Genomic DNA, 17,423 nt, shown 5'->3' with positions numbered 1-17,423 from the left:
CCGCCAACTTAAGTGCGGGAGGACAATGACAATTCCTGCGGTAACCAATGTCTGGACATGCAGGTTGCAAAAGTGAGATGTAAGGTAATTGTTTTGCTGCTAGACCACGCCCTTATTTTAAGCCACACCCCTTTAAAAATATTTTTTATATATATATTTCATGTTATGTATTTCTTATATTTCATGTTATGTATTTGGGGGGGGGGCATTTTTATTTCTTTGCCCTGGGAGCTAAATTGTCTAGAAACGGCCCTGATCTCCGTTTATGGTATAAAACATCTACAGGGTCTAGGTCTACAATCATATGGTCGACAGGTTTAAATGATTGACAGGGTCTAAAGTTCGACCTTGAAAAGGTCGACAGGGTCCAAATGTTGACAGTCAAAAGACAGGGTGAAAAGGTTCACGTCAAAAAGGTCAACATGGAAAAAGTTTGACATGAGTTGTTAATGTTTTTAGGGTGTCTATGTCGACATAGGTCGACATGGACACTGTCTAAGTGTACCGTGTCCCCCTGCATGGCTCAGTACACTATTTTATTCTCCCTCCACACCCTAGTGGATGGTAGGGCATGAAATACCGCCTGTCGGTGCATGTCGGCTCAAAATTTAGTAAAAAATTGCATGTTGACCTTTCCATGTCGACATTTTGGCCCTGTCGACCTATTGTAAGTCGACCTTTAAACCCTGTTGATCTTTTGACTGTCGACCTTTAGACCCTACAAGTAACAAAAAGCAAGGTGGGGCGCTATAGATTGGATCAATTGGATAAATTGGTAAAAAAGAACAATATGTGTTATATATTAGTTAATTGGTATTATGCAATAAGATAAACACTTAATGGTATAAAATACATATATATAATGACAATTAATTGCAATTCAATATAATGCAGGAAATAAATAAAAATAATACATTAAAAAGTAGTGGGTTTGATACTGAGTGGTCTGAATAGGGATGCCAATCCCGGGGCATTTTTTCAATCCCGGATTTCGGGATTGAAAAATGCTCAATCCCGGGATTCTCGGGATCCCGGGATTGGCATCCCTAAAAGAAAAACATGACCTGTCCACCCGTTTAATCGACATGGCGGGGGGGTGGACATGGTCGGGCGGGCATCGACATGGGGGGTGGGCGGGCGGGCTTCGACATGGGGGGGTGGGCGGTTATCGACATGGGCGGGCGGACAGAGCAGCGCTGCGGGGGGTGCCTGCTGCAGCCCCGCAGATTACCTTACATAGGCGGGCTGGAGTGGGGCACATAGCGCTGCGGACGGTGAAGCTTGCAGGAGGGGAGGTCAGTGCGGCCGGAAGCAGTCACCTGTGATAGGCTGCTGTGGCCTACGCAGCGTGACAGTCAGAGGTCACGCTGCGCGGGCCGCACGCCGGGGTCGGAAACAGCCGGGCAGCTTCTGAGCGGGTGCTCAGAAGCTGCTCGGCATTAGACTGCGCGTGCGCAGTCTAATCCCGAAATCCCGGGATTGAAATCCCGGACATTTTGGGGCCAAATCCCGGGATCCCGCCGATCCCGGGATTGGCCACCCTAGGTCTGAAGTCCCGTTTGTAGTCCTTTATTGGAAAACACTTGCACATGTTTTCCTTGGGTAGGTCTGTCCTATAGCTGAGTGAATTGGGGGTCAATAAACCTTGCCGGATTGTAATCACGCTGGAGGATGGATGTGAACCCCAGTTGGATTATGGGGAATCCTCAACGATTGTGCGAAATTCTAATCCACAATATGCAGGTGGATTCGGTGTGAAATCCCGACGGTCAAAATCCCGAATGGGTCATAATACCGACAAGGACAAAATCCCGACATTTAAAATCCTGACAGGGTCAAAATACCGACATATAGAATGTACAGGTGAAACAGTCAACATGACTTTCCGTCGACAGGCCGCAAGGTCGACATGTTTTTTTCACTGTCTTTTACCCGAATGTCGACACAGTCGACATGTACACAGTTGGAAGTGAACCGCAATGCTTCGGGCACACTCTTTTATTCTCCCACCAAGCCCTTGTGGATGGTAGGGCATGAAATACCACCTGTCGGCACATGTCGGGTCAAAAAACAGTGAAAAAACCAATGTCGACCTTGCAACCTGTCGACGGAAAGTCATGTTGACTGTTTCACCTGTACATTCTATATGTCGGTATTTTGACCCTGGTGGGATTTTAAATGTCGGGATTTTGTACTTGTCGGGATTTTGTCCTTGTCGGTATTATGACCCATTCGGGATTTTGAATGCATCCCATGCAGGTGGTGGTATCCCAAAGAGTTGTTTCAGCTGGTAGCCCAAGTTGTAGCAAATGACAAGATACAGTAGGTCTCCAAAATGGGAAGTCCAATTCAGACCAGAGTAACCCAATACGATTAGCAGGTGCTTCCTAACACGTTCTGCCGTCCAACTAACAGCTTTCTCAAAGGTCCTTGGTCCCACCCCTGTTGGCTAGAATCTGCTGCCACTGTGTAGTGCATGAAGGCTGACTTGTTTCTTAGCAGGTCCGCCATCCCGGAAGCCTCCCAGGTGGTGTCTGACAACTAAGCCCTGTTGTTGCCTTGGTGTGCCACCTCTCTCTGGGCGGGATGTACAAAGCACAAGTTTATTGTTTTATTTTCTTACTAGTCTTAAGGGTTGTCTGACTGACGGGCGGAAGTTTATGCTTATGCAATTCTCAAAAGTTTTGCAAAGTGAAAATGTCCCTCCCCTACCTGTCACCGCCTCTGTTGCCGATCCTCCCCGTCACCGCCTCTGTTGCCGATCCTCCCCGTCACCACCTCTGTTGCCGATCCTCCCCGTCACCGCCCCTGTTGCCGATCCTCCCCGTCACCGCCCCTGTTGCCGATCCTCCCCGTCACCGTCTCTGTTGCCGATCCTCCCCGTCACCGCCCCTGTTGCCGATCCTCCCCGTCACCGTCTCTGTTGCCGATCCTCCCCGTCACCGCCTCTGTTGCCGATCCTCCCCGTCACCGCCTCTGTTGCCGATCCTCCCCGTCACCGCCTCTGTTGCCGATCCTCCCCGTCACCGCCTCTGTTGCCGATCCTCCCCGTCGCCGCTCGGGGAGGTTCAGCCACACACGGCCATTTGTGTGTTCAGACATCCAAACAAAGGAATGCCTGAACAGATAAATGGCTCATATGGACCTAATGAATGTGGAGATGATGCCACACTCTCCCAAACACATTGCATATCTGTAAAATAGGCTTATTAAGAAGAAGAAATAAATTGCAGATAGTAAGGTCTATCACTAATGCTGCCCATACACTTATGCGATCGGATTCGATGCGACATCAAAGTGCGATGTCCATCGGACCTGATCGCATCTTGTGGTGCAAAAAGTGACCCCTTACAGCACCCGATGTGGCATGCCATCTTGAGATGGCACATTGGGTGCTGGAAGAGGCTGGGCAGAGGGTGGCATTGTATCATTATTCTAGAAGTAACATAGCCTGCCCCATTCTGTACTTTGATCACTGGTTTCATATTACATTCTTTTATTTTCAGGATAGTGAAGATGATGGTGAATCGGAGGTAGGTCCATCTGCATGTGTGGTTGTCACTTTTCCTACAAATTTGTTTCCTATCTTTACCTTTGGATCTGGAAGTGATTTACCATAATATTATTATATGGACTTGGTTGCATGCCCCAGCTGCCAGATCTGAGAGATGCGAGGCCAGAGAAAACCTGAAGTTGTCATCAGCTCCGGCTAACGGGCACTTCTGGGTGCTGTTAGCAGGGAGCAGGGTGCGGGAGAACTAGTGACTACTACTGCTGCTGTGGGGATGTGGTTCCTGCTATGTAACCAGCTGGCTGTTGCTCTTGGTCCCACTCCTGTTGGCTAGAATCTGCTGCCACTGTGTAACGCATGAAGGTTGACTGTTTCTTAGCAGGTCCGCCATCCCGGAAGCCTCTCAGGTGGTGTCTGACAACTAAGCCCTGTTGTTGCCTTGGTGTGCCACCTCTCACAAGTTTATTGTTTTATTTTCTTACTAGTCTTAAGGCCTGTCCAACTGCTGGGCGGAAGTCTATTCTTATTCAATTCTCAAAAGTTTTGCAAAGTGAAAATGTCCCTCCCCGTCACCACCTCTGTCGCCGATCCTCCCCGTCTAGGGAAGCCAATCCCGGAGCATTTTTTCAATCCCGGATTTCGGGATTTAAAAAAATGCCCAATCCCGGGCTTCCCTAATTTAAAAAGCGCACCCCAGCCGCCCCGCATATTTACTACATGTGGGATGGGGTGCAGTGCGGCCGGGTGTGTGGGTGGCCAGCCGGCCGGGTATCTGTGGAGCCGGGTGGGTTGGCGGGCGTCAGGGGAGCTGGCGGGGAGCCGGCGGGTGGATGGGCGGGTAGCTGGCCGGGTGGATGGGCGGGGAGCCGGCCTGGAGGGTGGGTGGATGGGTGGATGGGCGGGTAGCGGGGCGGGCAGCGAGCCAGCCGGGTTGGTGGGCGGGGGCGAACCCATGCTGCACAGAGCCACACTGGCTCTGTGCAGCTGCTTGGCCTGCGCAGCGTGACCTCTGTACTCGTCACGCTGCGCAGGGATGCACTGTCGGGGAAGGGAGAAGCCGGGCAGCGTCTGAGCACACGCTCAGACGCTGGCCGGCATTAGACTGCGCATGCGCAGTCTAATCCCGAAATCCCGGGATTGGAAACTCCAATCCCGGGATTGAAATCCCGGCGTTTTAGGGGCCAAATCCCGGGATCCCGCCGATCCCGGGATTGGCCACCCTATCCCCGTCACCGCCTCTGTCGCCGATCCTCCCCGTCACCGCCTCTGTCGCCGATCCTCCCCGTCACCGCCTCTGTCGCCGATCCTCCCCGTCACCGCCTCTGTCGCCGATCCTCCCCGTCACCACCTCTGTTGCTGATCCTCCCCGTCACCACCTCTGTTGCCGATCCTCCTCATCACCGCCTCTGTTGCCGATCCTCCTTGTCACTGCGTCTGTTGCCGATCCTCCCCGTCACCACCTCTGTTGCCTATCCTCCCCGTCACCGCCTCTGTTGCCGATCCTCCCCGTCACCGCCTCTGTTGCCGATCCTCCCCGTCACCGCCTCTGTTGCCGATCCTCCCCGTCACCGCCTCTGTTGCCGATCCTCCCCGTCACCGCCTCTGTTGCCGATCCTCCCCGTCACCGCCTCTGTTGCCGATCCTCCTCGTCACCGCCTCTGTTGCCGATCCTCCCCGTCACCGCCTCTGTTGCCGATCCTCCCCGTCACCGCCTCTGTTGCCGATCCTCCCCGTCACCGCCTCTGTTGCCGATCCTCCCCGTCACCGCCTCTGTTGCCGATCCTCCCCGTCACCGCCTCTGTTGCCGATCCTCCCCGTCACCGCCTCTGTTGCCGATCCTCCCCGTCACCTCCTCTGTTGCCGATCCTCCCCGTCGTCACTCGGGGAGGTTCAGCCACACGCGGCCATTTGTGTGTTCAGACATCCAAACAAAGGAATGCCTGAACAGATAAATGGCTCATATGGACCTAATGAATGTGGACATGATGCCACACTCTCCCAAACACATTGCATATCTGTAAAATAGGCTTATTAAGAAGTAGAAATAAATTGCAGATAGTAAGGTCTATCACTAATGCTGCCCATACACTTATGCGATTGGATTCGATGCGACATCAAAGTGCGATGTCCATCGGACCTGATCGCATCTTGTGGTGCAAAAAGTGACCCCTTATAGCACCCGATGTGGCATGCCATCTTGAGATGGCACATTGGGTGCTGGAAGAGGGCGGGCAGAGGGTGGCATTGTATAATTATTCTAGAAGTAACATAGCCTGCCCCATTCTGTACTTTGATCACTGGTTTCATATTACATTCTTTTATTTTCAGGCTAGTGAAGATGATGCTGTACATGATGGTGAATCGGAGGTAGGTCTGTCTGCATGTGTGGTTGTCACTTTTCCTACAAATTTGTATCCTATCTTTACCTTTGGATCTGGAAGTGATTTACCATAATATTATTATATGGACTTGGTTGCATGCCCCAGCTGCCAGATTTGAGAGATGCCGAGGCCAGAGAAAACCTGAAGTTGTCATCAGTTCCGGCTAACGGGCACTTCTGGGTGCTGTTAGCAGGGAGCAGGGTGCTGGAGAACTAGTGACCACTACTGCTGCTGTGGGGATGCGGTTCCTGCTATGTAACCAGCTGGCTGTTGCTCTTGGTCCCACTCCTGTTGGCTAGAATCTGCTGCCACTGTGTAACGCATGAAGGTTGACTGTTTCTTAGCAGGTCCGCCATCCCGGAAGCCTCTCAGGTGGTGTCTGACAACTAAGCCCTGTTGTTGCCTTGGTGTGCCACCTCTCACAAGTTTATTGTTTTATCTTACTAGTCTTAAGGCCTGTCCAACTGCTGGGCAATTCTCAAAAGTTTTGCAAAGTGAAAATGTCCCTCCCCTCCCCGTCACCACCTCTGTCGCCGATCCTCCCCGTCACCGCCTCTATCGCCAATCCTCCCCGTCACCACCTCTGTTGCTGATCCTCCCCGTCACCACCTCTGTCGCCGATCCTCCTCGTCACCGCCTCTGTCGCCGATCCTCCTTGTCACCGCCTCTGTTGCCGATCCTCCCCGTCACCGCCTCTGTTGCCGATCCTCCCCGTTACCGCCTCTGTTGCCGATCCTCCCCGTCACCACCTCTGTTGCCGATCCTCCCCATCACCGCCTCTGTTGCCGATCCTCCCCGTCGCCGCTCGGGGAGGATCAGGGCTGCTCGGGGAGGTTCAGCCACGCTCGGCCATTTGTGTGTTCAGATATTCAAACACAGGAATGGCCAAAACAGACAAACGGCTGAGCACCCGAGCGCTCCCAAGCCCCCCAAAAGGCCCCGAACTTCTTCCAGGCGGCCGCAAACAGCCGAAGCCAGCAGCAGCGGCCCCAGGGGAGCAGGGGCTGCAGAAGGCAGCGGCTGCCCCTTTTGTAGTGAGTATTTCTGCGGCAGGACAAACCTGCCGACATGTTGACATTTTCATATCGACCTAATGAATGTCCCAAACACATTGCATATCTGTAAAATAGGCTTGTTAAGTAGTAGTAGAAGTAGAAAAAAATTGCAGATAGTAAGGTCTATCACTAACGGTGCCCATACACTTATGCAATCGAATTCGATGCAACATCAAAGTGCGATGTCCATCGTACCTGATCGCAACTTGTGGTGCAAAAAGTGACCCCTTACAGCACCCGGTGTCGCATGCCATCTTGAGATGGCACATTGGGTGCTGGAAGAGGGCGGGCAGAGGGCGGCATTGTATTGTTATTCTAGAAGTAGCACTAGCGGGCATCGTTGGTCAGCGGTGGTGGCAGAAGGGTTTAAAACACTGGCCAGCCCTCCGATTGGCTGAGAGAGCTCTGCCAATCAGAGGGTTGCCCAGTGTTTTAAAAAATTCTGCCACCACCGCTGACCCCCGCCGCCTGCTAGCGCTACGCTACAATGCCTCCCTCTCCCGCACCACCAGCGGTCCCTCTGGCCCCCTCTCCCCAAACCTTACGCCGCTGAAAGTGCTCCCTCCGTCTCTCATCCGCGGATTGCATTCGATCGATCACATGTGGTTAAAAACCACATGCGATCACACCTGCAATTCGATAGATGTCATGTGCAGCACATAAGATCTATCACTGCGACATTTGACGGCGTGCCCGCACATCGCATTGAAACGTCCCTTAAAAATAATGCATACGATTCGATTTAATCGGCCAGGTGTGGTTGATATTGAATTATTGCATGCAATATCTCACAAGTGTATGGGCAGCATTAGTGTTGTTCTTTACCTCAAACTTTACAGTACCAATGCAGCGGGTGCAGCACTGTCCCAAATTAACAAAGATGGCCGCCTCTTCACTACAATGACTGCATCTGAAGTTCTTTTCACCAAACTGTGAGGCACTTTCTCAACAGCAGACAAAGCATTAAACACAGCCCTGGACTATACGTCACTTGTCGTGGCGGGTGTGGTATGTTTTACTGACAGTCAGGATCCCGACGGTCATTATTCCGACATCGGGATCCCGACTGCCTGGTCTCAGACAACGTGGCCAGCGCAACAAAGCCCCCGGTATCAGCATTGATTCACTGGTAAGCTGGGTACACATCGATTCGGCCAAAAATGACACATTGGATGGATTATTCAGTGTACACGGTCAATCTGCGTGCTCCCACGGTTGTTAAAGATATCTTCCTCTCGGCCATGCTGCAGAGTCAGCTGTACAATATTGCATGAGGTGCTGTGTAGTATAGTGAAGGACGGTAAGAGGGATCATTCTGTCCTACATTACATTATTGTGATGCATATGGTATGCTGCCTCCATATCAAAACGTTGCTTTTTCATGCCCTCCCATCCACTAGGGTGTGGAGGGAGAACATAGACAGTGTCCATGTCGACCTATGTCAACATAGACACCCTAAAAACATTAAAAACTCATCTCAACCTTTTTCCATGTCGACATTTAGACCCTGTCGACCATGTAACTGTCGACCATTAGTGGTCGCCCATATGACTGTCTATGATGTGTCCGTCTGTGATTTATACCATAACCAATTCCTTACATTATGGTTCTCCAGCTTGGAATACATTGTTATCTGTATGGTTAATTGTGACACAGAAATGGGTATTTATACCTGTGCTCATTGTGATGTCATTTTGCATTATTGCACTATTTAGGGATTTTGTTATGAGGGTGTGGAGGACTCGTCCGGCTTACCGGAGAAGGTACTTACTTTACAGACTTTATGTTTATCACTTGCAGTTATTGGTTCCTAATGTAGTTTTTATGGCACAGTTATCTCCATTATCTGTGTGTTATCTGACATTTTGGAGTTACTAAAGTCCACACTAGGGGGTATATACACTAAAGTGCGGCTTTATAGAATGCCCATAGCAACCAATCAAATGTACCCCTCTTTTTGGGGTGTGGCCTCCCACCACTGATACAGAAATGAAAATAAAGTGTGCTTCCAATTGAGCGATCACCTGAAAATGGGCCTAATTCAGCATGTCGGCTCAAAATTTAGTAAAAAAAAAAATGGCATGTTGACCTTTTTTCATGTCGACCTTTTGGCTGTCGACCTATTGACCCTGTCGACCTTTAAACCGTGTTGATTTTTTGACTGTCAATCTTTAGACCCTGTCAACCTTTTGACTGTCGACCTAGAGTCATTCTATGATCAGTCCGGATACCCTAATCTCCAACCCCTATATTAAGGCTAGTGGAAGAAAACCATCACACACACATATTTATCAAAAGCTGCATTTTCTAATGAGTGAGATTAACGAGGTCTCTGGGTCAGTTACAAACAATAAAACATCATCAGCAAACAAGCACAGTTTATGAGAAGTATCACCAATCTGTAAACCGGGGAAATTAGAGGATAAACGGATCATTTGGGCAAGGGGTTCAATGGCCATAACAAACATAAGCGGTGAGAGGGGGCACCCTTGTCTAGTTCCATTAGAAATTTGGAAGGGCGAGGAAAGAAAGCCATTACTATAAACTCTTGCAGAAGGACCAGTGTAAAGGGCAAAGATAGATCGTATAATGTCCCCCTGGAGACCGAACTTGCATAATACCCGGCGCATATATTCCCAGTGCAGGCGGTCAAACGCCTTTTCGGCATCGAGAGAGAGCAGGAGGAATTGTGACTTGGTGCGTGATGCCCATTCAATCAAGTCCAAGACCCTACGGGTATTGTCAGGGGCCTGACGACCAAAGACAAAACCAACCTGATCTGCATTTATTAATTGTGGGAGTAAGGGATTTATACGGTTGGCTATTAGTTTGGCATAGATCTTTAAATCAGTATTTAAGAGGGCTATAGGCCTATAGTTTTTACATTCCGATGGGTCTTTACCGGGTTTCGGGAGAGTTACAATCTGTGCCTCGACCATTTCTGCAGGAAAAGATCCTTCACTAGATGCTGCAGTATAAAGCTTTAAGAGGAGCGGGGAGAGGAGCTCATCAAAAGTTGAGTAGAAGGAATTTGTAAAGCCGTCTGGGCCAGGGCCTTTTCCTTTTGGTAACTGTTTAATCACAACTTCAATCTCCTTCATGGACCATGGACTATTCAAAGAGGCTAAGGTCTCCGCATCTAAGGAGGGGAGAGGGATAGAGTCCAGGAATGAGGAGATAGTAGCAGCTGATGGTTGTGGGATAGTAGTGTCCTTATGAAGATTATATAAATTAGCATAAAATTCAGAGAATAAGTTGGCGATGTCAAGGGGATTAAGACACTGCTTACCAGAGGGTGTGGTGAGGCATTTAATACGGCTGCGGGCCTGACGGCTACGAAGTTTACGTGCTAACAAACGGGAGGCTTTATTACCCGCAGTGTAAAACTTGTGACGGAGGCGATTAAGGGCAGCTTGCATTCTTGTCATAAAAAGTTTCTGGAGTTGAGATCTCACTGCCTGTAGTTGTTTTCGCAGCACTCTAGTGGGATGGGTCTGGTTCCGAGACTCTAAGGACCGAAGAGTGGACTCCAGATCAGACTGAGTTTTACGAGAGCGAGCTTTAAGCTGAGCTCCCTTCTGTATAGAGGTGCCACGAAGTACCGCTTTTAAGGCACACCAATAGGTGAAAACTGATGTGTCCTCTGGGGAGTTAGTCTGTATATACAACTTCAAGGAGTCCGTGAGGGCACCCAGAGTCTCAGGATCAGAGAGTTGATAGTCAGGGAGTCTCCAAGGGCGAGTAAAAGGGCAACGGCAACCCGTATCCCAAGTCCATAGGATGGGGGCATGGTCAGACCAAGTAATGGGGAGGATTTTAATTCTCTTAGTGTATTGGAGGGCAATTTTATCCAAGAGGACAAAATCAATTCTGGAGTAGCTATTGTGTACAGAGGAAAAGAAAGTGAAGTCTCTCTCCTCAGGGTGGGACGTGCGCCAGGCATCATACAAGTCAAACTCCGCAAGCAATTTCCTAAATGCTAGTGAGGGGCCCATATCCCGGGGGGAGGTATGGCGATTTTGGGATTGTGATCTATCAGTCTTAGGGTCGAGGACTAGATTAAAATCGCCCATCAATATAAGCAGTCCTTGTCGTACTTTGTATATTTCTTCAAAAGTTTCACGTAAAAAGGGGACCTGACGGGAGTTTGGGGCATAAAGTGAAACAAGAGTAACCAAGGTGTCATCTATTAGACCTGTAAGAATCAAAAAACGACCGCTTTTGTCCTCGACCTTGCGATGTAAAGTGAAAGGGGTATTTTTGTGAAACAGGATAGCTACTCCGTTGCGTTTAGCTGGGCCATTAGCAGTATAACATACAGGATATCTATGATCTTTAAAAACAGGGGGTGCAGATGAGGAGAAGTGTGTCTCCTGGAGAGCAACTATATTGGCTCTATATTGGTGAAATGTAGAGAGGGCTAGTCTACGCTTCTGGGGGGAATTAAGCCCCTTCACGTTAAGGGAAAACAATTTAACCATTGGGCAATTGGAAAATGGAGCAGGTTATCAAAACCTCAAGTATGCCTGCCATAAAACATGGGGGGTGGGGCCATAAAAAAAGGGGAGGAAAACAAGTGGAGGGAGTAAAGAACCCAAAAGGCCCAGTATATCGGGCCACAGCAGTTGCAGAAGAAAACAGGATCGGCAACATGGTTAACTGGTGGAGGCGGGCAAAACATGCCTCCCACCCATGAGACCATGCTAAAACACAGAAAAATCAAAGCAAACAAAAAAAAAAGAAAAAATTGTACGGTGAGCAGTGATATGCATAGTTAACATCAAACATAGCTGTACATTATTAAGAAATAAGGCACATCATGGTAGTACAATTAAATACAATAAGAATCTTATTGCTACCTGAAAAATATGCAGATAAGATGGCAACATTCAAAACAAGCGAGCCATAGTAGGAACAGTCAGGATATTAAATGGGTATATAAAAAGATTAGGGGATCACTAACAATCTATAAACAAACAGGAATACTTGCGGACCAGCCGACAGGGGTACCACCTAGAAGTGGCTCCCGGGAGTGGGAGATCCATATGGAGCAGCAGGACATTCGAGTCAGCTGATCCAGGATGAACGAGGGAATAGAGTCATTCACTGTTCCAAGAAAAAGAGTTCCAACTTGAGTATGTAGTGTAGTCAACCCACTTGTGTCCAGTCAGGTTGGATAGGGAGGCAATGAGATGTTGAAGCAACAGATACAGGGATGTCCCATTCCTGGAGAAGTTTTACACCAGCCTCCAGAGACGAGATGACAAAAGTGGAGCTGTCCTTCCGCACCAGTAATTTAACTGGGAAACCCCATCGGTATGGAATATCCTGGGCACGAAGCGCTGCTGTAATAGGCTGGAAGGATCTTCGTTTGGTTATGGTATGTATTGAGAAGTCAGGAAAGAGTTGTAGATTGCCCAAGATGTCTGCATCTTCTGCCTGGCGAGAGGCCTTGAGGATATCTTCCTTGATGTGGAAGAAGTGTAGGCGTAAGAGGGTATCTCTGGGGGAGCTACTAGGAGCAGAGCGGGGTTTGGGGAGTCGATGTATACGATCAATCAATAGATCCTTATCAGCAGCCGAGGGCAACAATTTCTTGAAGAGCGAGACAGCAAAATCACGCAGGCCATCAGCGGGCACAGACTCAGGAACTCCCCTTATTTTAACATTGTTCCGTCTTGATCGATCTTCCAGATCCGCCAGTTTATTCTTGTCCATGGAAAGCTCTTCTAGGACTGAGTTATGAGAGGAGAGGAGGTCATTATGAGAAGAGACTAGTTCTTGCATTTTAGTCTCCAGATTGTTGGTACGATCTCCAATAGCTGACACCTCACCACTAAGTTGAGTAATGGAGGATTGTAGATCAGTGGAAAGGTCTGAACGGAGTGCTTGAAGCATCTGATGGAGTGTGCGGACTGTTAGCGGAGCGTCCGCGGGAGGTCCAGGGCTTGATTCCGTAGTAACTGGTGAGGCCGTTGAAGATGCAGGAGGCAGGCGAGGTTTTACGGCTTGTGCTGTCTCAGGGGTTCGATGGGGGGCAAATTTAATAGGGGGTGCCAGAGCAGAGATTTTGCCTTTTTTACCAGGCATGATTGCCCTCCAGAGAATGATACAATAGGTAGTGGTGCCAGGCAGGAAGATCACTTATGGATCCATAGCAGGTAGTTTAAATCAAAAAGGTCCCATGGGTGTGGAGGATCTCCCATAGTCATTACGGATACATTAGAGATGCAGGGTGAGCTCCGGGTAATGGCGGTTATGAGCAGTGGGGAGGAGTAGCAGAGGGACTGCAGTTATTTATGTATTTATTTCGGTGCTTTTTACTGTCAGCTTTTTTTTTTATTATTATTATTATTAATTTATTTTTATTTTGTTTTTTATTTATTCGTTTTTTTTTTATTATTATTATTTTTTTTTTTATTACTATTATTTATTTGTCTGGCAGCCTGGGGTATGCTGGGCAAGTGCTTAAATGGGGTTCCAGTGAGGAGGGCACCCTGGCTGCGTTGCAGTGCAGGAGGGTGAAAAGCAGACAGCCAGGCAGAGGCTGCAGCCGTTCAGGCTGCCTCATCCAAAATGGCCGCCGCAATAGTTTATACTGCCTGTCTCCACCAAGATGGCCGCCGCACTAGTTCCTTCAGTTCAGTCTGCCCCCTCCAAGATGGCCGCCGCCCGGAGCTAGCAGAGGGGAGTCAGATGCAGTAGAAGCCCTCCGGTCCCAGAGCACCGGCAGCAGGCGCCCAGCAGTACTCACAGAGAGGGCGCACGGCGCAACGGCGGTGGGAGGAGCAAATTCCGGCCGTCCGATGTTCCCCCGGCTGGGCAGGAGGTACAGGGGCTCCCGGTCTGGTGGGGGAGAGAAGGCCGCAACCTGCAAGGACGGGGAGACCCGTCCCCCGGCTCCGCAGCGCTGAACTCCCCGGTCACTGAGTAGGTAGGGGGGATGGGTGATGGCGGTGCAGGGGTCCAGAGGTAGTTTAGGGGGGAAAGAGAGCCCTTTTGGAAACGATTTGTGCCGGAGCTCCTGCCCTGCACGTCCGTCCAGCTAGCTATCCAAGCCACGCCCCCAATCCCGGGCCATTTTTGTAATCCCGGGATTCGGGATTGAAAAAATGTGAATTGAGTTATTGAATATTTTATAACATAAAATGAATTACTGCAGTGCAGTGTCACTCACACGTGCAGCAGGGCTCCAGTCCTCTTCCGTCCATGTTCCCTGCCACTGTCCTCCCTAAATACAAGATAAGGGGCATGGTAATACATCTCAGCACTAACATAGCCTTCGTGTGATGAGTGACAATGCAGGATAAGGGGCATGGTAATACATCCCAGCACTAATATAGCCTTCGTGTGATGAGTGACAATGCAGGATAAGGGGCATGGTAATACATCTTAGTGCTAACATAGCCTTCGTGTGATGAGTGACAATACAGGATAAGGGGCATGGTAATACATCTCACCACTAACATAGCCTTCGTGTGATGAGTGACAATGCAGGATAAGGGGCATGGTAATACATCCCAGCACTAACATAGCCTTCGTGTGATGAGTGACAATGCAGGATAAGGGGCATGGTAATACATCTCACCACTAACATAGCCTTCGTGTGATGAGTGACAATGCAGAATAAGGGGCATGGTAAATACATCTCAGCACTAACATAGCCTTCGTGTGATGAGTGACAATGCAGGATAAGGGGCATGGTAATACATCCCAGCACTAACATAGCCTTCGTGTGATGAGTGACAATGCAGGATAATGGGCATGGTAATACATCTCAGCGCTAACATAGCCTTCGTTACTGTGATGAGTGACAATACAGGATAAGGGGCATGGTAATACATCTCACCACTAACATAGCCTTCGTGTGATGAGTGACAATGCAGGATAAGGGGCATGGTAATACATCTCACCACTAACATAGCCTTCGTGTGATGAGTGACAATGCAGGATAAGGGGCATGGTAATACATCCCAGCACTAACATAGCCTTCGTGTGATGAGTGACAATGCAGGATAAGGGGCATGGTAATACACCTCAGCACTAACATAGCCTTCGTGTGATGAGTGACAATGCAGGATAAGGGGCATGGTAATACATCCCAGCACTAACATAGCCTTCGTGTGATGAGTGACAATGCAGGATAAGGGGCGTGGTAATACATCTCACCACTATCATAGCCTTCGTGTGATGAGTGACAATGCAGGATAAGGGGCATGGTAATACATGTAATGTCATTTACCAACATGAAATGAGCAGTATTCCCGATTCTGTATTCTGATCACTGGTTTCATATTCATTATTTTATTTTCAGGATAGTGAATACCTAGATGGTTTGGAAATAAAGGTAGGTCCGTCTGCATGTGTGGTTGTCACTTTTCCTACAAATTTGTATCCTATCTTTACTTTTGGATCTGGAAGTGATTTACCATAATATTATTATATGGACTTGGTTGCATGCCCCAGGTGCGAGATTTGAGAGAAAAATCCTGAAGTTGTCATTGGCTCTGGCTAGTGGGCACTTCTGGGTGCTGTTAGCAGGGAGCAGGGTGGGGGAGAACTAGTGACTACTACTGCTGCTGCGGGGATGCGTTTCCTGCTACGTAACCTGCTGGCTGTTGCTCTTGGTCCCACTGCTGTTGGCTAGAATCTGCTGCCACTGTGTAGCGCATGAAGGCTGACTTATTTCTTAGCAAGTCCGCCATCCTGGAAGCTCTCAGGTGGTGTCTGACAACTAAGCCCTGCTATTGCCTCTCTGGGCGGGATGTACCAAGCGCAAGTTTGTTTTATTTTCTTACTAGTCTTAAGGCCTGTTCCCCCCCCCCCCCCCCCCCAGTTGCCGATCCTCCCCGTCACCGCCTCTGTTGCCAATACTCTCCGTCACTGCCTCTGTTGCCAATACTCCCCGTCACTGGCCCTTATTCTGCTTCGTGCGGTACGGCCCGCGTGCGGCCGTACCGCCGATGTTTTTACTCTGCACATGCGCAGAGGTCAATCTGCGCATGTGCAGCCCCCTTCGCCGCAGACGTATTTCGTCCGCCGCAAAGGGGGCGTATAGGGGCGTGAGAGGCTTCATGCCCTCATTTCCCTATGTGTACGCCCCGCGTTTCATGGGCGTTCCCATGCAAACGCGGGGCGTATGCATGGTAATGAGGGCATGACGCAACTCATGGGGGCGGAAAGCTGACGTCGCCGGATGTCAGCTTTCAGCCCCCATACAAGCTACCACACGGACGATTGTCCGTGTGGTCTCAGCTTGCGGGAGCTGCCGGGGCGTGCGGACCTGCCTTCGATGGTCGACGACCATCGAATGCAGGGGGCAGCTCCCACCATGGTGGAGGCGTACGCCTCCACCATTTTTATGCGGATCGCCAGCCGTCCGTGTACGGACGGCCGTGGCGATCCGTAGGGTGGGCGGGGATTGGTTTGTGCGGCCGGAGCCCCGTGTGCGGCTCTGGCCGCACCAACCAGAATAAGGGCCACTGCCACTGTTGCGATCCTCCCCATCGCCACTCGGGGAGGTTCAGCCGCGCTCGGCCATTTGTGTGCTCAGATAGCCAAACACAGGAATGCCTGAACAGGCAAATGGCCGAGAACCCGAGCGTTCCCGAGCCCAACAAGAGGCCCCCTAACTTCTCCAAGCGGCCGCAAATAGCCAAAACCAACAGCAGCAGCCCCAGTGGAGCAGGGGCTGCAGAAGGCAGCGGCTGCCCCTTTTGTAGTGCGTATTGCTGGGGCAGGACAAACCTGCCGACATATTGACATTCTCATATGGACCTAATGAATGTGGACATAATGCCGCACTCTACCAAACACATTGCATATCTGTAAAATAGGCTTATTAAGAAGTAGAAAAAATTTGCAGATAGTAAGGTCTTTCATTAATGCTGCCCATACACTTATGCGATCGGAGTCGATGCAACATCGAAGTGCGATGTCCATTGAACCTGATCGCATCTTGTGGTGCAAAAAGTGACCCCCTTACAGCACCCAATGTCGCATGCCAGCTTGAGATGGCACATCGGGTGCTAGAAGAGGACGGGCAGACGGCGGCATTGTAGCGTAGTGCTAGAAGTGGCGCTAGTGGGCAGTGGGGGTCAGCGGTGACAACAGAATGGTTTAACCCCTTGATTGGTGGGCTTTGCTGGGGCAGGACAAACCGCAGATTTGTCCTGCCCCAGCAAAACCCACCACAGATCATAAGAAGAAGCCGCCGCCAATCCCCCTCCCTCACCTTTGCTCCGGCGTAAGTACGCCGGAGCTCCCACGCCGTCGCTCCCGCGCCGTAGCTGCCCGGCCCCCAGCCGCCTGTCAGTCATCAGACAGGCGGCAGGCTCGGGGATGTTTCACGGCGGCTCGGGAGGACTTGTGCCTGAACTCTCCCGATTCCCCCCGAGCCGCCCCGAACATCCCAGAGCCTGCCGCCTGTCAATCAATGGCGGCGGGGGCAGGGGAGCTCCGGCGTACAATCGCCA

General features: G+C 50.1%; 1 protein-coding gene across 7 annotated transcripts in view; it reads left to right on the top strand.

Annotated features, from left to right (window-relative positions):
* The window catches only part of PARP4 (poly(ADP-ribose) polymerase family member 4), a 186,215-nt gene that overhangs the window by 133,872 nt on the left and 34,920 nt on the right, over positions 1 to 17,423 (top strand). For 6 of the 7 annotated variants that reach the window (XM_083169954.1, XM_083169953.1, XM_083169959.1 and 3 more), the window contains exons 32-35: positions 3,507 to 3,533; positions 5,840 to 5,878; positions 8,664 to 8,711; positions 15,263 to 15,295. In XM_083169954.1, coding sequence (XP_083026080.1) covers positions 3,507 to 3,533; positions 5,840 to 5,878; positions 8,664 to 8,711; positions 15,263 to 15,295 — 147 coding nt within the window. The remainder of the gene's footprint in view (positions 1 to 3,506; positions 3,534 to 5,839; positions 5,879 to 8,663; positions 8,712 to 15,262; positions 15,296 to 17,423) is intronic. The other variant, XM_083169957.1, reaches the window with a different exon arrangement.

The sequence above is a fragment of the Crinia signifera genome, chromosome 2, assembly GCF_055691185.1.
Source record: "Crinia signifera chromosome 2, ASM5569118v1, whole genome shotgun sequence".
Lineage (NCBI taxonomy): Eukaryota > Metazoa > Chordata > Amphibia > Anura > Myobatrachidae > Crinia > Crinia signifera.
This window is presented reverse-complemented; position numbering and strand designations above follow the sequence as displayed.